The sequence below is a fragment of the Dufourea novaeangliae genome, unplaced genomic scaffold (assembly GCF_001272555.1).
Source record: "Dufourea novaeangliae isolate 0120121106 unplaced genomic scaffold, ASM127255v1 scaffold112, whole genome shotgun sequence".
NCBI classification, from domain to species: domain Eukaryota; kingdom Metazoa; phylum Arthropoda; class Insecta; order Hymenoptera; family Halictidae; genus Dufourea; species Dufourea novaeangliae.
In genome coordinates, this window is record NW_015373993.1 from 954305 (window position 1) to 980135 (window position 25831).

At 46.6% G+C, this 25831-nt stretch overlaps 1 protein-coding gene across 1 annotated transcript in view; it reads left to right on the forward strand.

The window, feature by feature from the left end:
- Positions 1-25831, forward strand: part of LOC107187836 (probable G-protein coupled receptor Mth-like 1) — a 141709-nt gene that overhangs the window by 44644 nt on the left and 71234 nt on the right. Inside the window, exon 4 of the mRNA XM_015576014.1 lies at positions 7301-7379. Within this exon, the coding sequence (XP_015431500.1) occupies positions 7301-7379 (79 nt within the window). The remainder of the gene's footprint in view (positions 1-7300; positions 7380-25831) is intronic.

Here is a 25831-nt window from a genome sequence, read left to right on the forward strand (position 1 = left end):
TTAATTCCGGTCGGAATTATAGATGTAAAGTACGAATCGGCGGAGCCAGAGAGCCGCCACGGTTCTCGAAATAACGCTGGACGCGCGACCCACTCTCGCCTCCTACCCCTTGCCTCGATAACTCGTAAAGAGCGCCGATCGTAATTCCGCGGGAAAAGCGGGCGACTTTTATTAATCCTGTGCGAATTTATCCATTTGCTTACGCTTGTAATTCTCGCGGCGATTCGCGAGTATTTTTGCTCCGCAGCGAACACAGACTCACCCCCTTCTTTCTCCTCGCCATCGAGATCCTTTTCTGGCGGATCGAGGCGATACGATGAAATTTCATCGACGATCGTGGAAAGATCGCCCGAGGATTATATCATACGGACGTAAACATTGCGTTTAGGAGGGAAGCACAATCGTTTTGCATCAACGACCGACACCGAATGTCGAGAATAACCACGGTTCTAATGAGAACGCATTAGCGGCGTGTCAACGGACGCGTTAACCACCGGTATTAACATGTTACGTCGACACTGTGTCTACGTCAGAGATGAACAAATTCATTATCCAGTTTTTGAACCGTTTTTATCTCACGGTACACTTGAACCTATTGTATAACTGGAATGATATAGTTGTATAATCAATTTAAAGAGGTTTTAATTTTGATATGTACGCTTATTGTGCTCTAGGATTCCTTTTGGAAATAATTTAACTAGTGATGTTTGAACATTTTCGCGGCACACCTAAGATAAAAAATAAGGAATCAGGCAATACTTATACTATGTCAACGAAAAAGCACCACAAGAAAATTTGAAGGTAATAAATAACCGATATAAAGTGATTAATAAAAACTTTAATGTCAAATATAACGAGGGATATAAACTGAAATTTACAAATAGATGAATTATTACACGATTCTTTAACATTGTAAGGAGATTTAAGAAACTATGTTACATTGCTATTAAATGCAATCATTGTTGGAAAACACGAAATAGTGAATCCACAATTAATCATTTGGGAAACCTTTTATTTAATCTCATTAACTTTTTAATGCTCAGAGTATTGCCTTTAATAATGCAGCTTTTCGCTTTATATTATTCCAATAAAATTGTGTCCAACGCTGGTCTACGTACGCTTCGACGCTGACTGAATGCGTCAATCTCCTAACCGCTATAAATATTGTATCGGAGCGAATATCGACAATCCTAAAAATATTGCGAGAATATTCTGTTCACGCGGATGCTACGATGATATTCATCACACATGATATTCATACAGACTCCTCTCGATTATCGTCCCGAACTCAGGTTCGCGTCTGGACAATAATCTTATAGGGAGAAATGCTTCAGACCCTCGTAAAGTCGTTTTTTGCCCGAGCCTCTGCAACAAAAGAGGAGGGGAAACGAAGTATACGCTTGACTGGTTCCTCGGCTCTGCCCAGTGGTGGAGATAACGCCTGGACAATAATCGTGTAGAACAAGCCAGATGATATTCGAGAAGAGTGTGTGTCAGCATTGAAAGCTCGAGTCCCAGTAAAAAATTTCATTTTTCACACCTAATGAGAAGCAACAGCCACTGTTGAGCTCCGACAAACATTCCTATGTCCTCCATCGTTACCACTCAGCGAACGAAGCTGCAGCTGCACCGCCCGTTGTCCGAGCGTTTCGCTTTTTACGGCAGATTAGCGCTTCCGGGGATGCTCGGGGAATCAAGTTCGTCTGCAATGTCGACGAATCACAGTCCCCATCCCTTCTCGAGCGGGTGTGACGTTCTTTCCCCTGGATTAATATTTCCACTGACCGATCGACCGTCCCCGGACGGTCTGCCGCTAACTTTCATAATTCATCGCGGCGGCGCAACCCTTTCGGGTTCGCCGGACCGCGCGCAGAGAACGCGACGACGAGCTCGTTGAATCACAACTCTAATCCCCCGTCTAAATCGGTACGGTGTAATAAATCCGGTATGATTTAATCACGACTCGTCGCGGTACGCTTCGAAGTATTTAACTTGATCACGAATGTAAATGCCGCGGCATTAATCGAGGGAAGTTACCACGAGCCTACGGCTGCCTGTGTTCGGGGGAGGTTGGATTCTAATCAATTTCTTCCGCTGAATCAAAGACAGTAACTTCCCGTTGGTAACTTTCGCCCGCTAGACCGACTGGAAGATGAATATCTCGCTGCCTGTTCTTGGACCGTGCTCGATCTTGAATATTTATATATCAGGATCAGTTTCGAATTTCATCGTTTCACGATTTAATAATATCGCCTCGCCCTAACAGTGTCGCGTGGATACCGCACCCTCGATGTCTCGAGGATGAGAATGTGCATTCTCGTTCGAACATTAACCCCTTGGCCTGTAACATCGAGTCAGACTCGTGTTGACGATTTCAAAATCGATTCGACAAAGAAGAATATTCCTCTGTTTTCTTTGAGTTGCTGGCATTAATATTTAACTTTTACAGTAAAAATACAGTTGCGATAAGCACAGAATTTCTGTCGTTTCTGGGAAACTATCGACAACAATGCAATCCTGGAGATTGCAGACGTCAAGAAAATCGTAGGACAAGGGTTTAAAATACATGGAGGGGGATCGATGATATTTAGACGGGTGGATGAGAGTGCGGCTGCATTGGTCCCCCGGGGCAATTAGGTGAACGCGCGAACGAAGAAAAGGATAAACGGGCTGCGGGTCAAGGCAACGCAATCCAATTCTCCCGCGACCCCAATGCAAATCGGGCCTCTTAACTGGCTGACGTTTCAACCCTTGACACTCGCCCTCGTGGTAGGGTTAGGGTAACACACCCGTTTCCTTCGAGTCTATCTCACTTTCTCTTGCGCGCGCGACTTAAATTAACCCTCGACCGTTTTCCACTCCTCTATTCCACTCGTTATTTTCCTCTGTGTTCTTCCCCTCCACCTCGTGGCCAGCTGGTAAGGGGGTTGATTCCAACGAGCGGAACGTAAATTAGCTGCCGTGACAATGAAAAACAACTAAAAATTTGGTATCGAGAATTATTGAAATTTCTGCCAAAGTAACATTCGATTTAACATTAATTTCAATACTCGAAATAAATTTACCAAGTGGTAAGAGGCGTTTCTTTTCCGCTAGGGGAAAAATTGAAGTTGACGAAGGGACTGCTACTATTTAGTTTTGGGAGTTACTGAAATTTATACCAAATTAACATTCGATTTAACATTTGTTTCGGTACTCGAAATAAATTTACCAAGTGGTAGGTCTTTCTCTTACGCTACTTTTTCCCCTATTGAAAGCCGAGTTTGCTCGCCGTTGTACATACGCTGAGAATCGAATCGTGTCCCGATTGTGCTTCGACAGACCGTTACAATCCGACTGAGGGGAACCAGCAAAGCTTTCCCCGAAGAAAGGAAAATCTGGTGGTGGTGGAAACGCCATTACCATGTCAAAGAGGCCGCGATATCGCCGAAACTTTCGATTCTCGAGCTCTCCTTTCCGTGTCAGATCCCGAGCCCTTCTCGTCGACGACCCCTTTGCACCTAATTCCCGACAAAAGCAACCCCTCTGTTCCGTCCTTGTTCTGGTCGTTGGAAAATGGAAAACAGACCGCGCCTCGCGATCGAAACGACACGCTGTTTACCCAGAGTCGTGTGCACGATGGTAAAGAAGGGTGCAAACGATTTTCCAGGGACCACCCCCATAGTTTCGAATGGACCTGGAAGGGAGATCACGGATGAATGTCGCCGGAGTTATAATTGCAACGAGGCGTAATTAGTTTTGGAAATTTAATTATTTCCGGGCGACGGGACGGGATGCGCGATAAACGCTGCCGGCAACACCCGGCCCTATCCGGCGCCCTTTCGACGAAGAATTATCGCCCGAGTCTTTCCCGCGTAACAGCCGTTAATCCAGCCCGTAGCAGCAACCTCGAGCCAATGGAAAATCGCGTCGTGTTTCGAAACGAGACCGCGGGCTGGAGAGGGGGGGTGGGTTTCCCTGCGTAATCCCCCCGGTAATCCGCCGACAGACGTCACTCGTTGGTTTGTTAATCAACCTCGAACGCCCCAAGGACACGACCGATTGTCGCAGGTGTCGCAGGTGCGACGCGATTCGAAGCGTGGGTCGAAATTCCATTCGATGCTTTTCATTTTACGCAATATTCCTATCGACCAAACGTTTCTATTCGTGTCACAGGCATTTGAAAATTTCGGGGAAGATATATTGGCTCGAGTTTGTGGATGAATGGAGTTTTAGCCCCTCGTCGATGGACGTGCAAACAAATACTGATCGAAAGCCATAATATTCTTTTTGTCCAGCGTTCACCGCGAACGAGCACCGGGTAATAATAGTTTGATCCGATCAACCGAGAGTTTATTATTGGAGATCGATTCACCGTTTACGTTCCCCTCTCCAAACAATATTCTCGTGTCCGTTCGATCTATTACCGAACGCTTCCGCGTAGATTTCCTTTGCTACAGCCGATTCTCTGACGATCGAAACGAAATTCAGCCGAGGGAAGTTAAGGTTTTCCTGGTAGTAAAATTCATAGAAACCAACGACACCGTATGGTTCTTGGTACCGGTGCAGACCAGACGACACTTCAGCGTCAATGATCTATAGCGGCAAAGGCCGTCGCCGGCGCGCGGGCTAAAAAATCGTCGACGACACTCGACCAGCGAGTCGCCTGGAAGAAGATGTTTCGTGTAACTGGAGGACGGGGAAAAAAAAAGTCCCGTTCAACGCGCGTTAACGGCGCTTCTGATTACGAACCAATCCACACACAATCACCCACGCGGATATACAGGGTCGGCCGGAAATCGTAATAAAACCGGATAGGTGATTCTATGTTAAAAAGGAAGAAAATATTTTGGTCTCTGTCCGGGACAGTATTTACAAACATCGATGATTGTGTGGATAAAACAATACAAAGTATTTCTTCTTAATACTCATTTTTTATTCTTTTTTACTACTAATACACGACAAACAAATCGTATTAAATTTAAAGTCGATTTTCTCGAAAACGGAGCTTCGGATGAGAAAATGTTATACCAAAATATTTTCTTCTTTTTTAACGTAGAATCATCCCCTGCCCGGTTGTATTACAATTTCCGGGCCACCCTGTATTATCGTCGTCACGGACGAGTGCGACAAGAACGCCGCAGCGGTGACGCATGAGAAACTTTTGTAACCGAGAAAATCGAGGCTCTCTCTCGACCACGCGATTTGCATTCACTTCGTTATGCACCGCCGGCTACGAGCACGACCGCGAACCAGGGAAATGTTTACAATCGCGAATTTTTTCCCATACGCGGAGGCTACGACGAACGGGAGGCTGAGAGGCGTGCCGCGTGTAATTAACGCTCGTTTCGCGCGAGATCGTACGGTTGAGTGGAAAAATCGTGGGAAAAACTTCAGGGGGGGAATGTCGAAGTGTAATGCTTCGCGACGCTCCGACACATCGTTGTCGAAGGTTTTTGACGCGCAATGAATGAAATCATTCGGTGGAATTGTGGTTCAGGGATTTCAAGCATGAAACGTAATCTCTCGGTTCTTACGGAAGGTTATATTTCAGTTAATCACATTTACAGTAGCGAACAAAGAAGCTACCGATTTCTCGATTGGTTTTATTATTTCAGGACGTGAACTTAAAACTTCGGTACCTTATGTGTTTAATGTATATTTCGTCAAAGCAGTGTAAAATCTAGTGTACTAAGGCTTTAAGTTACTTCATCAATTGACTGACAATATCTGAACGATTTCTTGCCGATCAACAGTACGAAACTTCTTTAAATGACATCCACGCATCGGAAAAACGGTGTTACTGTGAATACTAGTTCGTTATTTATCGTGAGCGAACACATTGTGTGTAAAAAAAAAAAATAGAAAAAGTCTGTTTAAATGTTTTAAAGTCTTAAAATGACTATTGCTTCTTGATGTTATAAAAAAAATTGTTCTAGAAGATATCACAAAGATACAATGAGTTAAGAAGTAATATAAATACAAAGAGTCAGAAAGTTTTTAACGTTTCTGTCCGTCTCTGTGTCTTCGTAGATTCGTATACTTTTCGATCGTAACGATCGTTAACAAACACCTCGGCCAGCGGCTCCTGCAAATACACACGGGGAGGCGATCAAACATGTGATTATAATAACTCCAATAATTAGACAGTGAATATTCCCTCGGGTTTATCGGACACCACCGAGCAAACTATTACTACTCCACCCCCTCGATTGTGGTCCGGGCAAACTAAACAAACCGCTCTCCACCCCCCGGAAACGACGCGTGTTTTTGTCACGGCCGCCATTATGTAAACACTACGTCGATTGGGTTTTTAGCAATTCATGTCTGTGTTGGCTCGCGGCTATGATTTTCGAACAGGAGGGGATAGTTTTCGACGCGCTAGAAAATTCACCCCCTTCACCCCTTCGACGAAGGAATCGACCACGACTGGATCTTTTACTCCTTTACTTCCCAGCTTCCCCTTTCGAGGCAGGTCTTTTTTAAAACGAAACTTTGTGGGTTCTTTGTGAGACGCGTGCCCGATCGCTACGCGCTTTTGTGCCCCAACCCCTTTTTCTGTGTCTCTGAACCGCGGTGCACGCGTGCCGCACGGTTGCGTTTTCAGAAATTAATGGCCAGGGCCGTGGTTGGATCTCGACCACCCCTCCCCGACGAATTCTAAGAACGAGTGCGGACGACACCGTGAAAAATTCATCGGCTAGGCCCCCCTGTCGCGGGCAAGCATCTTTTCAAACGGATCTTTACAAAAGCTGTCGTTCCCCGGAGCTTTGTCTGGCCACCCAACCCCCCGAACCGCGACACGCCGCAACCTGAACATTCGCCCCTCCCTCGTTCATGAATCTTTGACGATTCATCGTGAATCGGATGTCTCCTTTGTTTCTAGTCGGTGTCCCGAACTGGGGTGGGTAAATCTGCTGAAAAAAAAGAGAGTTCGACGGAGATTCGCGACGCTTATTCGGAAGGTTTTTTCTTAACTTTCTGAGCTTCTTTTATTCTTTAGTAAGAAAACTGAAATTAAATCGTTAAGGTGATCGTGTCTAGTAAGCGAAATGCAATGAGTTTTGCTCTGACAATCCTCGAGTATAAGCTGGATATATCGATCGATCTGTCCCTTCCACGCCGGAAACTTCGGTACAACTAGTTCCTCCGATTTCTTTCAATCCCCTCCCTCTGTTGGTCCCAACAGGGAAGCTTTGTTATCGCTCGTGGGAAAAGTGATTTTTCCCTGTGAGGACGGAGGGATAGAAATCAGGTAAGCGTCTTAACCATCGGCAAAAGAAGTTTGTAACGAAGTCCCATTTTTCTTGTTCTGTTTCAGCAATCATGGCGCACTTCTTCTTCCTGGCCGCGTTCTTCTGGCTGAACACGATGTGCTTCAATATCTGGTGGACGTTCAGGTGAGTCCTATATCTTTTGTCCGATCGTCGATTCGAAAGGGATGGAATCGTTTCGCGGCAAAGAATTTCACCGCGTGTACTCTTCCGGACGAGCGGTTCCGAATCGAGAACGAACCGAAATTTACGATCGATTGTCCGTGGGCAAAGATTTCCTCCACGATGACAGTTTCGCCCGAATTTTCCTGGAACGGTCTCACGCGTGTCGTAACGAAAAATGAGACAACGTTCCGTCGCAATTAAGCGTCTGTTTCATCAACGTTCCACGAACGACGCAACGCCGCTCGTAGTCTGTTAAAAATTATTAAAATACGTCGCCGTAATTGTCACGGAATTTCAGAGACGCGTCGACGAGGGGGGGGGGGGGACGGAGTGCATCGTCAATTGACACCCGGAGGGTTATCGACCTGGCCGAGTTTCATTCGTTCGTTCGCTCGCATCGTCTTCGATCAGAAAGGCCACTTCGCGGTTACGCAATTCCTGCTCAATTACGCAACCACCACGACTCGTCGAGGGCAATTAATTCATCCCACATTTACTAGTGAACCGAAGAATAAACCGAAGAACGATACCCGTTGAATGGGATTCGAGAAAAACAAAAACAACTTCCGGGACACGCGTTAAGATCCTTTTCCTGGTCGCCATAAAGCGGGAATCATCGCGGGGAAATCATTAAACTAGAGATCATTACGAACTACGAACCCTCTCGATCGAGTTAACGCCGATAAATAACAGACTATTAACGATCGTTCGACCAAAGCAATTTCCCGTTGTTTCGCTCTGTGTAACGGTTAGTTAGGAGAGATCAGAATTTTATTTACTTATTAAGGAAGGGTTAATGAATATTATTTCGTTTTTCTTCGGACTCGCGAGACTGAAACGCTTCGAGTTTCAGGGCGTTATTCGAGGTTCTACCTCCGCTGTCTCTTATCCGTACCAATTCATTGGACCAGTCTGTGGAGGGAAGAAAAATTCGGCTCGGCGTAAAGGGCGCATAGAAGCTCATTCGATCGGAAGTAGAATCGGCGAACGGTCGTTAGTGGCCGGATCACGTTTGAGACGATGGTTCTAAAAGGGGGGTTGCGGAGGAAGGGAAGCAAGGCGCCGCGGTGAGAGATGGGATCAAGATCACTCGGTCGACTGGTTAATGCGATGCAACACGGTCGCCATAACGGGTCCTTCCTTCTTCTTCCACCTCCTCGGTTTCTTCCTCGTCTCCGTCGATTTCTTTCGTCTGATCCTCCACTCGGCCGGTCGACTGGCTCATTTCTCACCTTTTTTCTTTTCCGCGAGAACGTTAGCAACCTTCTCTTCTCCCCCCCCCCCTCTTCCACTCGTTCCTTCGTCTTCGACGTCTTACTCTTCTTGCGCCACGATTCACTGCTCTTTTTTTTTTTTTGTTCCTTTCACGACGACCGTCGAGGATATCGTTGTTCCCGATCCGTCCAGAATCCCCATTCGCGGTGCTTGCCGGTCGGATCGAATCGTATTCCAATTAACCGTATCCCGGCGTCTGGATCTCGTCGCGGACGATTATGCACTCTGGCGGTCTCTGTTTACCGATCGTTACACGGCTCGTAGCGGTTCCGTGGCCACGGCGAGAATTAAATTCGCGCTTTCGACCGTGCGATCACCGGAAGTTTATTTACGTCGAGCAACAGGAAATAGTCCCGTCGTACGAGGATCGTTATCGCCACCCCACCTCCCTTGATTTCTTTCCATTCTACTGTCTTTTAATTGCGGAAAAATCGGATTTACGGGAGGGACTTCGATACCCATTACGTTTTCATTAACGTTTATTCGTTCCGTCGCCGGTGGAATGGAATTACGAGTGATTTACCATTCGGAGACTTGAACGCCTCGCGGAGTCAATCCCTGGGTAGTTTCTTTTCCCGGGATCCACTACCTACTTCGTTTTTTATCCGATTGAAGAACGTTCTTGCACGAGCAGAAGAACTTACCAACGACTAATGAATAAGATAATAAAGTAGAATTTAACGAGGCGGCGTTTATGTATGTTCAAGGGTTATTAAGCCGTGGCACTCTCTATGTTAGTATAATTATTTATTATATAGAAAAAGAACAATAGGAAGCAGCAGACGTAAAACTTAATGGAGGGAAATGCAAAAAACGCACGGATGTACTCGCGGGAGGAGTGACCTCGCGCACTAAAGAAAATAAAATAAAAATCTGTCGTTCTATGTTGTCCGAAAGTCGATCTCGGACCGAGTGTGCAATCTCTTAACACGTCGATGGAATTGCCGCATAGAGCTTTCCAGAGTCGATCGATTATTACAACAATATAAGTTTATGGATGATTCGACGAACCTCCGCATCTCTCGAGCGTACTTTGGTCCCCGTTCCCGCGGTTCCATACACAGGTTGAAACGTCAGGTACAGGTGCGCTCGCGCGCGAGTTGTATCCACTTGTTGAGAGGTGTCACCGACATGTTGCGTTCACGGTAGCTGCTCGGCTCCGTGATTTTCCAGGCGGAAAATTAGCCCCGGTGTCATTCGCGGCTGTGCACACGAACGTTTCCACGATGGTCCACGCTGGAACCACCACCAGCGACCGCCAACCCTTCCTAGACCATTTTTTCCCTCTGTCAAAGGGGGGTCAACAGCGGCGAATCGCTCGGGACCCCGACAGTCGGAGGTTTTTCGACACGGCTGAAAAACGAACGGCGCAACGATCCGGCGATAACTTATAAAATTTAATTAGCGGCGTTACGGCCGTCTTAATAATTGTACCAAGCTGTGCTGCACGGTTGAGTAACGACTCGAACCGTGACGTTGCCCGCCTGGAAAACGATTGCGTCATGCCTCGGTCCTATTGGAAATCGACCGTGTTGCTTTGTTCCTCGAGTCGGTTCCACCGTGTAGACCACCAGACGGGATTTAAGAGAGATTTTCAATCGTCCTATGGGAATGTTCGTACCTTTCATCGTCACGATCAAACTTTCGTTCGAATCCACCTGAATCGCTAGAGAGCTCGTACCTCGGAATCTATTTCTCAGAGTTGGGTAGAATTTTATAACAGACGGCAAATACGTTATTCTGACACCTTTCGAATAGATAATGGGATTAAATAATTGTTTGCCAAGGGGAATAAAAAGAAAGGTGTCTAAAATGATCCCTTTAAGGCGTAATTTATGTAAAAAATACAAATGCTCATCTTCAATTTCTCATCTTCGAATCCCGGAATGCCAATTTTCAATCGTGGACGTTCTCCAGAGGCCAACTCCCCGGGACAAAATCCTGGCGCCAATTAGCTGACCCCGCTCTGTATCCAGAGCGTCATTCAGGCCTCGATTCCATCACCGTTACGGTTAATTGCTCGAACGAGAGCGTATACACCGAAGAGCCACCGTTTGATTCTTGCGCTGCGCTGCGATAGCTAGCAAGCTACCACCTCGAACTTGCTCCGTCCTCCTCCTCGACACGCGTGTGCCCATTTTCTGAGAAATTCTTCAATTACCTAACATCCAACGGCTTCCCACGGTCACTGCTGCCGTTGCACGCTCGCTACTTCGCGCAGCGGTTGCACGACCTCGTCGGTTGCTGCAGTTCCTGGATGTTCTCGACGACTACCGGGGACTGCCTGGCCTCGTGCACTCAACGTTTCTTCCCCTAAACGAATTTGCATTCTACAGAAGCCAGGCTTCGTTCGGGGATAAGGCTCGTCGGAAGATTTCCTCGAAAGCAGAGAGAGAGAGAGATAGATACTTTCGAGTGTCCCTTTTATGCGTGTTCACGTGGCGCCAGGGATCCGTAGCCTGGATTTTCGTCGGGAAAAATTTCTCGTCCGAGGGAATGGAACTTTGTAAAATTGCCCGTTGAAATATTTTATGGGAGTCTCTGTACGGGGGCCGCTGCTAAGAGCGGAGAAATGAGTTCCGAACCCTGGTACGAAGGAGGAAGAAGAAGTTAGAAGGGAAACGAACACGAATTGCTCCATCTACTTGGACGTGTGTATGTGTCTATGCGTGTGTGTTCCTTGATGCCGGTGTCCCGTGGAAATTTAATCGAAACGGGAACCGGGAAAATCACCAACGACGGGACACCACCGCCGGTATCTAACCACCCACCACAGAGCGCGATCAGTCATTGTCAGTGGCGAAGAAACTCTAATCTCGATGTCTGCGCACTCGCTAAACAATGGTCAGTCCTGGAGAACGACCGACGTAATGGAGAACAAAGGGCGGAATGTGTCGTCTGAGAATCGTTACGGCCTGCAATCTAGGTATTATTCCACGGTATCTGTGTGTTCGTGCGTATGTACACGCGTATGTACACATCGGTCGTTAAGGTTCTCCACTGTTCTCGAATAGTGGGACTCATTAACTTCGTTTATCTCGTCCCCGATAGACCGCGGGGACTCGGTTTCTTTGGTCGCAACGGGAGTTCCACACGGCGTGCTGTTCCAGGGATAATAGCTATTGACGAAAGGTCATGATTGTCGTGGACAATTGGAGGAGATTCACACCTCGATGACTGGGAATGGTATTTAGTTCGTGATCTTCCTGATGGGGCACGATGCAGAGCCTTGAGTTCTTCCCAGGAAGTAATACGGTACAAATCGTAACTGTAAAACCATCAGGAAATTTTCAGACTCCTGTATTCTCCACGTAACATTCAATTAAATTAAATTAGAGAACATTAACTCGTTATAATAAAAGATGTAATAAAATTTGCGGAATAAATACATACGGTAATCATTTCCAATTAGTTTTCCAGCAGAAAGAATGTTTCGACACAATTTTGTACTAAATTCAATATATTTCGTTAACAGATTTCTTCACAGACGAAAATAACAGCGGAATACATACTCGGTTGTTCGTTCGAGTTTTATATAGATATCATCGTCGAAGATGCGTGGGAATCTTCTTTGTTGAAATGGTCCAGAGAATTCTTTTTTTTTTTCATGAGTTTTCAAGGTCACCTTCAATTTACTTTCAAAAATACAATTAAAAACGAAAGTAACACGTGTTATGTTATGATACTTACCGAATTCGTCTTGAAATCGGCGTAAAAAAATTATAGGTATATTTGCAAAAAATTGAAGGTGACCTTGAAAAATCATGATAAAAAAAGAGTTGACAAAAAATTTGCTATAATCACGTTAAAGCTCTCTTGAAACAATACTGTACCTGGTAAAAACATTTTCGATGAGACAGCTAATAACAGAGTGGTTCACCCTGTATATATGTACACCAAAAATTTTCATTATTAATTCATAGCTATTTAGTCAAAGCGAAATAAGATTCAAAGTTTCCGACGGTTTCACAGTTTCGAAAAAAACACAGTGTTGCAAATAGCTTCCACTCCACTGCTTTCAGCGCTGTTTATCGCCCAGTAATAGGAAATAATATTCCATACATCAGCTGTTTTCTCGGCGTTGATCCAGCCGAAAGATCAGTGACCGTCGAATGAACACACTCATGCCTGGAATCTGTAATCAGGAACGACGTCTCCGTTCCTCCTCTCGGGAGGCTTATGTCAAAAGCATCGCCTCGACTTAAACGAACCCGCGACATTCGCGGAGTTGGCAAGAAATCAGGAAAAAGTAAAAGACGAGACAACGGAGTTTCAGTAGACGCCCGGAGGGAACGTGATCAAGAACACACCCAGTCCCGTGCCGGTCCGTCGCGACGTGCATCCCAACGAAGCTTGATTAAGGTCCCTTCTGTTCTCGAGCACAGTGGCTCATTAATTCCGTTATCTTATTTTCCACGCTCGCCGAAGTCTCTTGACCATCGCGTGGGACCCTGATCGATCCATTAAAGCCGCGAAAAATTGATTGGATCGCGCCCGAAATTCCCTCCGCCGAGCGAACCCGATCGTTCGTCCGTACCGTCGATCGTGAATAGAAAAGCGGTCTAGTCTATAAATAGATTGATTCTCATTCATCGAAAATTCGCCTGGGCTGCCGAGGAAGTCGATGCCAAGAGGAGCGTGACCCACATCCCCGAAATCGGTCACGCAACCTCGCGACCGATTTCGTAATTACAGGCTTTTTGACGCTTGTCACGTGAATCCCTGAATCTCGAATCGAAAACGTAGATTATCTCTTCCCCCACTGCACGATGATAAACGTTTTCCAAGAATAAATCGTGAATGTTCGTCCGATCGTTTTTCGAGTTTCATACACCGAGCTCCTGCGTTCTTCACGAGGACTAGAACACGGACGAGTTTTCGAACGTTTCCCTCTGACGTCCGATTAATTAATCGAATTAAGTAGTTTCCCCTCCTCTTCTGCCAGTATTCTCGTCCGAACGAAGCCCGGAGTGGTCTTTTTTCGCGGCCTCGACTATCGTGTAACGCCGATGAATACCACGGATTACAGGGATCTCGAGGAGAGACTTCCAGTTCGATGGCCTTTCAAGGGTAACTATCCGTCTCTCTCTCTCTCGCTCTCTGTTGGCACAGGTAAATTAGTTTAACTCCGCTAGTAGAGAGAGAGTCTCGGATCCGGGGAAACTTCTTCGAGGGATCCTCGAGACTGCGCGGACGAACGTCGTGGCAACAAGATATCTCGCTGACCGTCACGTTTGCGGTCGTTGCTGCTGTCGGTTCACCGTGGTCGCCGTCGTGTCTGCCTATGGGGGCTTGACCGCCACGAAACGGCGTGTAAACTCCAGTTTCTCAATAGCCAAGTTTCGTGCTGAGCGCCTTTCGACGACCGATGGTGGGAGAACCGGTCCGTTTCAATGGTCTGTTGACGGTACTCGGCCGAGGCAGTGTCCAAATATTGTTTCGGACACGGTGCATCGATACTTGGACAATCGTGCTACCAAACGGCACCGACGCGCCGTGCGTTCTCCGTCGACGATCGAGCTTGGAGATTTATAGAAAAAGAACCGAATTCGTCGAGAATGAAACGGTGATGTTTTTCAATGAATATTCATCTTTAACCTTTTTCAGGGGACAATAGGTATAATAATTGGTAGTCGATATTCGCCCACACTCTTTTAATAATATGACGCGAACGTTACACGATGGAAAAACTGGTAAAATTAAAAACTGGGTGAACCAAAAAGCCGGGAAAACGAATCGTCTCGAGTGTTTTCGATGTAGTGAAAGTTGTTTACGATCCATCAACCCGTTAAGCCGGCTAACCTATTTCGGACCACCACGGGTCGAACAAACGCGTATATAATCCCTCCGCCCCAAGAAAAAGTTTCTTGGCAACGGGCGAACACGTCGCCCCGGGATAAGGCGAATCGGTATCATCGCCGAAACCTCCGGCGAATTATATTTAAGCGTGTGCCGCTGGCCCACCGTACCAACCGGCTTACTTCGTCGAAGCTCGTAAATAAACAGCCCCCCGAACGATTTACGAAACTAGGCGAACCTGAGAGCGTCGTCTCGTTGCCATTGGACTCGCGACACGAAAATCGTAGAAACAGATCCACGCGAACCAGTTGAATTGGTCGCACGCGAGGCGATCGAAGCTGGGTCGCGGCGTAAAAATCGGGGATCTTCTGCAATTGGAGCAATTCGACGAAAGGAGGACGATCTCTGATCGAACGTCTAAATATAACCGTTACCACTTCATACACGGTCATCCAGGGTAATTGCATTGTTAGCCACTCGTAGCCGACGAGGAAATCGAGAGTGCGTCCGATTCCGCGGAAAATCGCGCACCAGAGAATTCGATCGAGATAATAAAGACCATGATGCAGCTGAACATTCGTTATAAAAAAAGTACTAACCTATGTATGTCGAAAAGTTAGTAGTTCAGGAGGTATTTCAATTTAAATAATTCTAAAATACCATTACTGTCGTACTTTATTCCTGTAACTAAACGCTAACGTCTTAACTAAACGCTACATAGGTTAGTACTTTTTTATAACAAATGTCAAGCTGCACCGATTGATGCATTAAATTAAAAAAAAACAAAGTTGACCTTTATATGACCTTTACGCGACAACTCACGAAAAAGTTAATAACATCAGAATATGCTCCACTCGATACCATTGAAGCCTCCGCTAAAACATTTTTTGCTACGAGTAACAATAGCGAAAAAATCAAGATGTCAAAATCGGGTGAGACACCCTGTATATAAGCTTTCCTGCAATTCTGGTTCCGGCATAGACTTCAGAATTCCGAAACGTATAATTTAAAATCTTACAACAACACTGTTACGCGTAGTCGAATAAAACCTCCTCAAGATTCTCTTATTAAGTGTTGTACTCAATTCCACAACCCTTTTTGAAATCTTTGCTACTTCTGAGTATGAAACCTGCGGATCCGTCTGCTTCAGATACAATGTCCCGTATGTGACAGTCAAAGGACAGTGTGGATGTGACAGTTGCCAATTGATAGTTATAGTTATGCCAAGATCGCGTTTAGATTTAGATAATAGTTGCAATCCGATGAGTAAGTGAAGATATAAGGGTTACTTTTCCTGACATATCTCCATTCTTCGTCTCTTCCTTGGTTCGCCGGGTTCACGGGTACCAACCGCTCGTTACGCGCGTTAGATAATGCATGCAAATTGCATTAACTGCGACGTGACTACCGGTTTCTGGGGAGACCGCCAGAACGGCCTCGGTCAGCTGCCGCTAGTCAACGACCTGTCCACGTAAAGATAGACGAATCGTCAGCGGGAACGGTTTACCGGTTGCAGTTTCCAGGCCAATGTATATTACCGCGACTGTCAAGCCTGCGTGAGTGTATTATGGATGTCCGTCCTGGTCCGCCGCCACGGTGAATCATCCGGGACGTTTAGAAACTTAGAACCCCGAGCCGTGTGTCTCCCTTTGAGCCCGGACGATGTCCTCCGACTGGCTGTTTCGACGAATCTTGGCATCCCCCGACCGTTTTCGTCTCGTTTCGCGAGCACGCTCTCGGCCAGGCTTAATTATTCCTCGGAGGATCCGCTCCGACGATAGAATTCTCGTTTTAACGCCAGGGGCAATTAGGAGGCCCTATTTCAAGGGGGAATAAATTGCCGAGTATCGGCAGGGTAAATTGCCACGTGTCTCGTTACCTGCGGCTAATACAGTGATAATTCGTTTGCAATCGACATTCCTTCGGTGGTTTTAGTTATCGCACGCCTCGGCTTCGTGCTACTCGCGGAATCGTTGGGCCGTGCATGACTCGCGGACCTATTTTCAGGTGGTTACGGTTCGACTTGTTCACCGACGAGTCTATCTCTAAGGTGAGCTAGGAATATGTAAGTATAGACTTAGGAAGAGAGGGCAAATGTTGTTCATTCTCGATTCTCCGATCGGAGCTGCGCGTGAACTTGTTCCTTCCGATGAGCCCTCGAACGATACACGCGCGATCGAATTTCCAATCGTTTCTCCTGAGAGAACCGGTACTCGTGGAGCTAATACATCTCTCGGTTATACTCATTTGCGTTCGAGGCGTAACATCCTCGGGCTACGCGATTCTCTTCTGGACGCCCGAGCGAGCGGTTTGCAATCGTGTCTTGCCACTGTCACGCACGACTATTACTCGGCCTCCGTGCGATAGGAATTGCTCGAGTGAATCACGTCCCCGGACGTCGTAAAACCAGCTTCCTTTGCCCTGAACATCCCCCCCTTTTCTTTGCTCGATATCACCGATAGAATTTCAATTTCACCGCGTTAATACGCCTCGATGCGATCTTCGTCCCCCTCGGGGGTTATTTACGTTTCATCTGGAAGAGAGGAGTAACTGTACTCGATACCGTCAACAAACCCCGATTGACTCCTATCGAATTTGTGTGTTCAGTCGACGAACAAAGACACACAGACTGTCAGACAACCGTAAGTTTCCATGAACTGTCCAAAGAAGCTCGATTGTTCGATAATTACGACAGATTAGAAGCTTTCGTTTCTCGAATGAAAGACATTCTTCGAAGTACACAAAGATCCGTGCACCGCTCTTGGAGGATCAAAGGGAGAACGGTTCATCGTATACGTGACACTGTTCCCTGAAAGGGGACATTATCCGTTGACCATTATCTCGAGGTACCGTACGAACGAAACGTTTTCACCCCGTAGACGGGGGACACCGTCGGGCGACCAAAGAAATTCCACGAATCTCCAGACAGTGCTGTATTGTAAATGTTTCGCGGTGCTAGCGCAGCCAGAGTAAATCATGAACGGTCGTTAGGATTTGGAGCATGGTTCCCTCGGGGGCAGGGGTTGTTTCTTAGGGACCGGTGCCAAGGAGTTGCGCCGAAGTTCATGCCCCTCTCCTAGGCCTCTCTGTCTCTCTTTCTATCTCTCTCTCTGTCCCTCCACCCCCGCGGTGGTACGCGATACGTCTTTGTCCTCGTTCGAAGACTACATAATGCAGGCGGTTCGTTTCTGGCCCCGCGTTTTCGGTCGCCAAGATTTCTTGCTGGATACACGTCGTTGCCCTTTTTTATTGGCTCCAGGCTACGGGTCGTGGAGTCTGTCCTTTAGACGTTGCGCGTGTACGTACGCTAACTGCGAGCACCCGGATGTTCGATTCCGATTAGATTCTTCAAAAAATTCATCTTTTGATTCTCCGCTGTTGGATTTTCTTGAGCATCGATTCTTACCGAGAATTCTTTTCCGAGAATCGAAAATCAAGGTTTGTTTCAAATAATTTCTATTTCTGTTGCTAAGAATTGTTTCTCGACGTAACTATATTCGACTGAACGTCGAAAGGATGAATGCTGCTTGATTGATGTTTCTGTTCTGAGAATTAATTTGTCTCCAACGGAAAGACCGATTACAACAGCTTCACCCCCCTAGCTTTTAGACAACAGGACCATGTTCCCAACAAAGTTATTTATAATAAGTAAAAGCTTGTTCGTTGGTACGTTTATTCTTTCTTATTGCTTTCCGAATTTCCAAGTGTTTAACGCCTGAACTATGAATTCGTACCTTTTAGGGAAAGGGAAGAAGGTAAATTTCGAATGTTTAAAGAAATTATTAATTCATTTACAAGAATGGAATGTATTTATTAAAAGAGCCTCTAACTGATTTCAAACTTTCAAATTTATACTAACTTCACCTTTAATTCCCTTTCCTATTTAACAGCTGTGTATTCATATACAATCGAAACCAAAGAATTCTGCAAGAATCGATCTAAAAACCGTAAAAAATGATATCTTCGATTTTTCAAAGTAAATTGAGCATCCCTACCGTAAACTGGCTCTATTGTCCCAGCGTTCTCCGTGAACAATATAACGTATTCGTAGCGTGACGCAGGGGAGTGGGGTGGCAGTCACCAAGGAAGGCGGTCTTACCACGACTACTTTGGACTTTCCACGCGAGGCTTCCGCGAACACGCGTCTGTTTTGCGCGGAGTTGGACATTGATTGATCCTTCACGTGTCTCGCCAAGTGTCACCGATCGAGAAGAATTGCAATAAAGTACTGGTTCTTCGCAACGCTACCGAATACAGACAATCTTGTCTGCGATTGAAATTTCGACGATTACGCTACAATTAATCGCGTGATCCTTCGGTCCCCATTAATTACCGATATTCGATCTTCGTTTCCATTGGCACACGTCGACCCAACGGTTAATTACCTCCAACGCAAAGTTTCGCCATTTCGAGTCGCGAACACCGGGCCAACGCAAGCCTAAATTTCTCCTCGTTATCCTTTCCGTGTCTTTCGCGTCGTTATATCGACGACAGGGGCCACCATTCGATCGTGCCACGGGATCTCGTTACACGCATGATTTGCACACGTCTGAACGGTGCGCGCGTATCGGAGAAAGAGAGAGTTGCAGGGTTACGCATACTTCTTGGGACGTTCGACGTCGCGATTGGAACGGGGTTCGACCTAAGCACAGTCGACGGTGTGTAACGGGGGTTGTCGTCTCACGAGAACCTTCTCACGTTCCTCAAAGGAAGGACCATTAGACTGTAAAGCTCCGTTGCAAACCTGGAGCTTCGCAGCTAACGTAAACCTTGGAAGCTAGACGTTCGTAGATATATACGTCAAGATTCGTAATTTTCCATTGAACTCGTGTCTTCGAGAAACTTTGGTATACAAATCGAGCACGGACCAAACGCACAGACCTGTCTAAAACTTGGCCCAGGTTAGGTCCGAAGCTTAACTCGCGACCCTGATCAATTTAATCTCGTCCAGTTCAGAGCCACTACGCTTTACCCTTCCCGAGAAGGTCACGGAACAATCGAGTTAATTATTGTTCACGGTCAGAACCGTATTGCGCGTGAATCGTGCGCCTCGGTCCGATAAGACGAGCGAAAAGGGACGAGTTTCGATTACGGCACTGAGATAAAGGCGGCGAAGAAAATTAAGCCGCACGAAGAGAGAGAGAGATTCCATGCTCCGCGAGGACGAAGACGGAATTATAGATGTTTACTTCGTCGCTCTACGTGACAGTGAACTCTCCCGGAGCGTGACATTGTCACGGATCGTATTGCACGATATGCTCATCTCCCGTAACCGCGGTTCGTGATTGCTCGCTCACTCGGTCAGGCTCCGGTGAATTTAAACCGGCACGATACAGAACTAGATAGAGAACGTCCAATTTTCTCTAACCGGCGATCATGTGGTTTTTACGGCGACGGTGATTGAAATCGGGGCGTAAAACGAAATGTACGCCATGTCGAGTAGTGACCCGTACGATCATCCATTAGGACGGTGGTTCCCGTTGGCGAATCTGCTTTTGTTTCTTGAAGTACCGATGAAATAAACGTGGAACGAGTTCGTTCGTCGCTCGTTCCAGTTGGATTCTGCTTCGATAAGGAGGATTCCAACGAAGTACCCGATTCTCAGCTGATGTATGCGTTGAATAATCAACCTTCTGGTTCACTGGTGAACGCGATCAAGCTACTGGAGTTAAAAAAAAAAAGGAATCGGTAAAGACGACTGAGTAGTTAATTACTAAATATGCGATTCTATTTAAAGAAAACCAAAATTGACCTTCGGATGACCTCTACGCGTCCATATAGAAAAAACTTACATCAGAAAGTATGATCCTGATAACATTCAATTTTTCTGATAACATTTAATAGTTTCGGATATAGTCGAGTGTGTCGATTTAAACGGGACACCTTGTATAATTCTTGTACCCTCGCGAGCAAACTCGCTAGGGGAAAAAGTGGCTTAAGGAAAGGGCCTTCTACCATATGAATTCGAAAGTTTCTGAAATTCATCCGAAATTAACATTCATTTCAATAAATAAATTTACCAATTGGTAGGAGGCCCTTCCCCTGCATCACTTTTTCCCCTACTGGAAACCGAGTTTGCTCATGGGTGTGCCCATTCCGAAATACAATTTCTTAAGGAAGTCTCAATAATAAATATCCGTTACACGTCTCACTCGAGGACCAAAATTCTGGTTTCGTTACCCTAAAACAGTAGGTCGACATCATCGTGGTCCATAATCATCGGTTAAAACCAGGTGTCAGGGTCCACACCAAAGAAAGAGTGTCCCGGTCGGTTCTGTTACGCGAACTCGGTAACACGGTAACGCGTCACGAGGAAGCAGAAAGTGGAATGAAAGAGCAATGGTGGCAGAGAGTAGTAGGGGGCACGGAAAGAGAGAGGATCGTGTCGACGACCCCGCCGCCGCGGTAGACTTGCACCTGCATCACCTGCGGGGCCCCAGACTCCAATCGTCGCCGCGGCGACGGAACCGACGCTTCTCGGTAGGTAGATATATACCTACTCCCGGTCGACAGTGCGGCGGCGAACTTGATCTTAGCCGTGAAAAAAGTTGCCCGGCCATCTGCGTCGCCGAGGAAGAAGAATTCCAACCGCGACCGGAGGCCTCCGTGTACAACCACCAAGGACGCGATCACGCGCACGTTGAAAGAAAATGCACGCAACACGGAATTCGCGGATTCGCGTTGGCTGTGCCTGGTTCCAGCTAGCGGGAGTGCGCGTCACGACGATGTCTTCCCTCGTTCGACGCGGCTCATTAACTCCGCTTTCATCAGCGGCTGTTCCGAGCTTCTGCGAATTACTTACCCTCGATAGAGTTAGGCGAACCGCCAAGGAAGTTGATGGTTTCCCCTGGCAGATTCGAAATATATTCGTGCTGAAGATTATTTTTCTGCGTTTGAAACATTAGACCGAGGGTCCAGTCCGTGTCGAGGATGTTACCATGGAGTAACAGAGACAAGTGTTTGAGCCTCTTTGTCACTACGAAAGCACAAGGTGCGAAAGAACGATTGGAAGGGGGAGGTGGGTGAGGGGCCCCTATGCTGGCCAGAGCTGCATTAAGGGGCTATGCTAGTGTGACGGTTTCAGAAAATAGGATTTTCTTTTTTTGCAATTTGCAACAATTTTTTGAGGAAGAGGAAGGTGTTTTATATGGCCCGGAATAGGTGATTAGCTGTAAGTAGGAAACATTTCTCTTTTTATGCTCTGAACGAGTACTTGATAACTTAAAAACTAATTGACCGATTTAGTTCAAACTTTGCATATCTGTTCATCAGATGTATATTAAAAATTACAAATTTGCGGGTTGAAAACCAGCCATTTTTGAGCAAATAAATTTAATTTTTTGTTTGGGAAGGCGCCATTTTTTTATTTCTCAAATTTTTTTAATTATTCTGGTACGGGCTATAGCCACACATACAAATTAAGAAACTATTTGTCTTTTTTTAATTCGCACGACCACAAGAGTCTATACTCTTGAAATTTCGTTAAGACGCTCTCACAAACGAACTGTAGCTTTTAAAAAATACACTGTTTTTACTTCATAAAAATATAGCATACTTTACAAAAGCACAGCCCCTTAACCCCTCGAAGCAAGAACCGTGTTCCTATCCGAGTGTAGTTCTCGGTAAATGGAAGGAGAAAGTCACGAGAGAGGCTTGAACCTTTCGACGTTTTTCGGGCCGATACGACTCGCGGGAGAGTACATTTTATAATTGCTGGTCTCTCTTATCTCGATCGATGGAAGGGGGCAGTTCCATTTACTACCGAGCCATCGCCAATTTGCGTCGTTGTTTCCTAGTCGGGGTAACGGTACACGATTATTCTCGCTCGGTGCCCGTGCACACACAACCTGTGCCCCGCCGGCCGAGGCGTAGATCTTTATCGCGGCTTCAAGTCGTGCGCAAGGCGAAGGTATGCCCTCCTCCATCGTGTGGCCGCCTTAGTTTTCATTGTTCGCCGCTGAAACTACGGGACCAGAGGCGTATAGAAGTAGTCGAACGAATATCGTTTCGCTGGGTCGGTTCTACCGTTAGCCCGTTCGCGAAACTTCTAGCATCCACCGTTAAATCTAGCATTGTTCTCCCGTATCGTGGCTTCTCCCGATGAAAGCCAACGGGAGCGAGGTTAATTCGTGGAATCGAGTATACATACAGCGGAAGAGGATAATCCCGTTGGCATCGCACGGACGGACGTGCAGGGGAGAACGCGGAAACGCGTGGTGGCGATTCGTCGAGCTGAAAAAATATTTGTCGAGGTCTGCTGAGTCCAGAAGGGAGACTCTCGTCGGTTTATTTATCGACGCGGAGTCCAGAAACGGACGCGGTACGTTCGGCGATTCGGAATATACAGAGTGTATACATAACCGATCGTTTTCCTTCGGATGTCTGTAATCGTGTCACGCCAAAATTCGATCTCACCACGCGGGTACTTGGAATCATATTTAACCCTTTAACGCCCAGACCGTTAATTAAGGTTATTTCAAAATTATGAGACTGATATATATATATATATATTGTATCCTGTCGATATTAAACAGACGTATTTTCTTTCATTAGTTTTTATTTATTTCTGGAAGGATCACTTGAATTTCTCAACTGAACACGTAATGATCGACTTCGCGTCAGTGGAACTACGGATCCTTGCTGACAAAAGTTAGATATCAACCAGTGAATTTCACACACTTTCAAAACGAGTGCAATACTGGGCGTTAAAGGGTTTTAAGATTTCGATCTACGAGCTTCTTTGTTCCTCCTCGCCTCTGGGTTCCACTGTAGATAATCGTTCCAAGGAGCTGATTCAATTAAAGGTTCGCGATAGAATCCGACTCGAGACTTCGATAATATCCTGAAACAACACTCGGCGGCCGCCAAACGATGAAAAAAGCTCGCGTGCCAAGCATCGAAGCACCAGCGAAGAAAGCATCATCCCAAGCGATTATCCTTCGAGGAGAGCAATCCGCTCGAGAAATTACACGCTGACTAATTGCTCGCTTAATAGACCACCGGGGTCATCGCGATCTCACGTTAGTCGTTCCCCCATTTCCCGGCCGGAAATGAGAAAGGACGACCAGCGAATTTTGCTCCTAGCCTGCTACCGCTAGACCATCCTCCGTCCCGATTTGTTTACGGAGTCCGTTAATTAACCTTGGTAATTAGCCTTCGCACTTGGTATGCATTAGCTACTTCGTCAATTCCAGTTTTTTTCTCCCTCGCCTCGAGTCCTCCTTCGATGGCTTTTAGAAGGAATCTCCACGTGGGAAGTTCCGAGATGAGTTTTTATTTCTGATAAATAAATGTACAGGGTGAATCAGAAATAGGGTTCAAAGTATACCCAGGTGATGGGGAATTATGATGTTTATGGTTTATACAGGGTGAACCACTGTATATCGCGTGAATCCATTTGGAACTCCGTGCATCAATCTTCCTAAATGGATTTTCGAAAAAATTTTGTTGCATCGATGTAAACAATTACTAGCTTAAATTAGTTATCGGAGCTGTTGAGTAGGACGAAGTTCTCGGGATCAAAATAACAAAGTCATTTACAGGTGCAAACGATTCAGGGAATAGTATTTATCGTAAGTTTGTGTTCCAAAGAAAAAGTCTCCTATAAGAATGTATGGTTGTTAGTTTCGAACGCCTCTTCCCAATTACACTTCGCATAATTGAAGACAACGTTCGATCGCGAGACACGCTTGTTCCCGGTCGTTTCCTCGACGAAACTCCGGATGTCCGTGGAATTCTAGCGAAGTCGTTCGACGGACGACAGGGTAAATTCCGCACGCGTAGATGCGCTTCGTATGCAAGTTTCGTTCCGTGGCTCTTTATTTCGAAAATTCCACATTCCACGAGCCGGAATAATGGCGCCCCACGACTGGTTCCGACGATTCATCCGCGAGCAATCTTGCGCTCGTTGGGTCCACGCGGTAGGCTCGCGAGGAGGTTGAAGCCACGCGAAGAATGCCTCGTCCGCCACGCGGAGTCCGCCCAACATTTTAATAAACTCGTCCCTCGCCCCGTCCACGTCGTCAGCGACTTCCCGAAGAACCGACCGTCCTTTGACTCTGCGAAGGAACACAGGAAGTCCCGCTGAAAGGACAGAATGATTTCGAGACGGGAGCCGTTGTTCCGTGAGAATCGATCAAAGGACTGGATTCGGCCGTTAATTGGCGGATAGAAGGACACGGACGACGATCCCCGTTGATTGCCTGTAATCGTTGATCCATTGTCGTTCTCTATTAAATTAGACCCAATTCTACGCGATGCTCGACGACCAATGAATTCTCGAGATCGACAGAGAAAATCGGACGGATTTCGTTCTTCACCGAAAGACACTTGGGGTGCACACGTACAGCTCGATTAGTGGGATGAATTGAAAGATTGGAAATCAATTCGACAAGCCTAGGTAACGATTATATCGTACTTGTGTCGAGAATCACGGTTTTGGGGTAAACTCTGTCCTCAGGACACGCTTTCAGTGTCGCGTCTCTCTCTTTCGTTCTCCATTAAAGATGATACTTGCCACACCGCGAGCGGGCCACCCTACCCCAGAGAAATAATTGAATAATTCAGGCAGAAGCGTGTCGTGCACGCCAGTTTGCCCGAGTGTCAGGTCGCCGAGCAGAGAGGGGTTCTCTCGTCGTACATATAACCGGCTGGTTTCGGTGTCGCTTTTCGCGTCCGCTTGACACCGAAACTCTTCTTCCCGCCGTGAACCAGAGGGGACGACAGGTTTTCGCCGGTAAAAAGGGACACCTGATACCGCAGCCGAGAGAGAGAGGGAGAGTTCGTTTAAAAAGGACACTTAATACACCGCAGATGGGGAGTACGAACTATTCGTGAGCAATTCCTGTCTCGTTCCCCAATCCTCGTGACGTGTGCCACTCGTATTCCTCTAAAAATGCTGTCGCCAGCGATTTTCGTTGTGTCGCGAACGTTTAAACAGTCTCGCGCGAGATACACAAGTCGGTTCGGTAGGGGATCGATTCGATAAGGATCGCGATACGACGAGCAACACCGTGTCAGACTGCCAATTAGGAACACGAGGACGCCTCGGAGGAATCCTCGATTAACCGGCGAAACTAGATGGTTGCTCGACGATAAAATTTGAATTGTCACGGTGTCCTATCGCATATTAATCGGCCGAGCGTACTTACTCCTCGCGTCGTACGTAATTCACGGTTTATGTGTGTATACGTAGCGAATCGTTGAACGATCGCGATGGCGGTCGTTGTCCAAGGGGGGTAGGGGGCACACGTATCAAAGAGGGTGGTCTTCTTCGCCCCGTAGGACGTGTCACTCGCGGCACCACTCAAATCAGATTTTCTTCGCTTAACGCCCCGTCA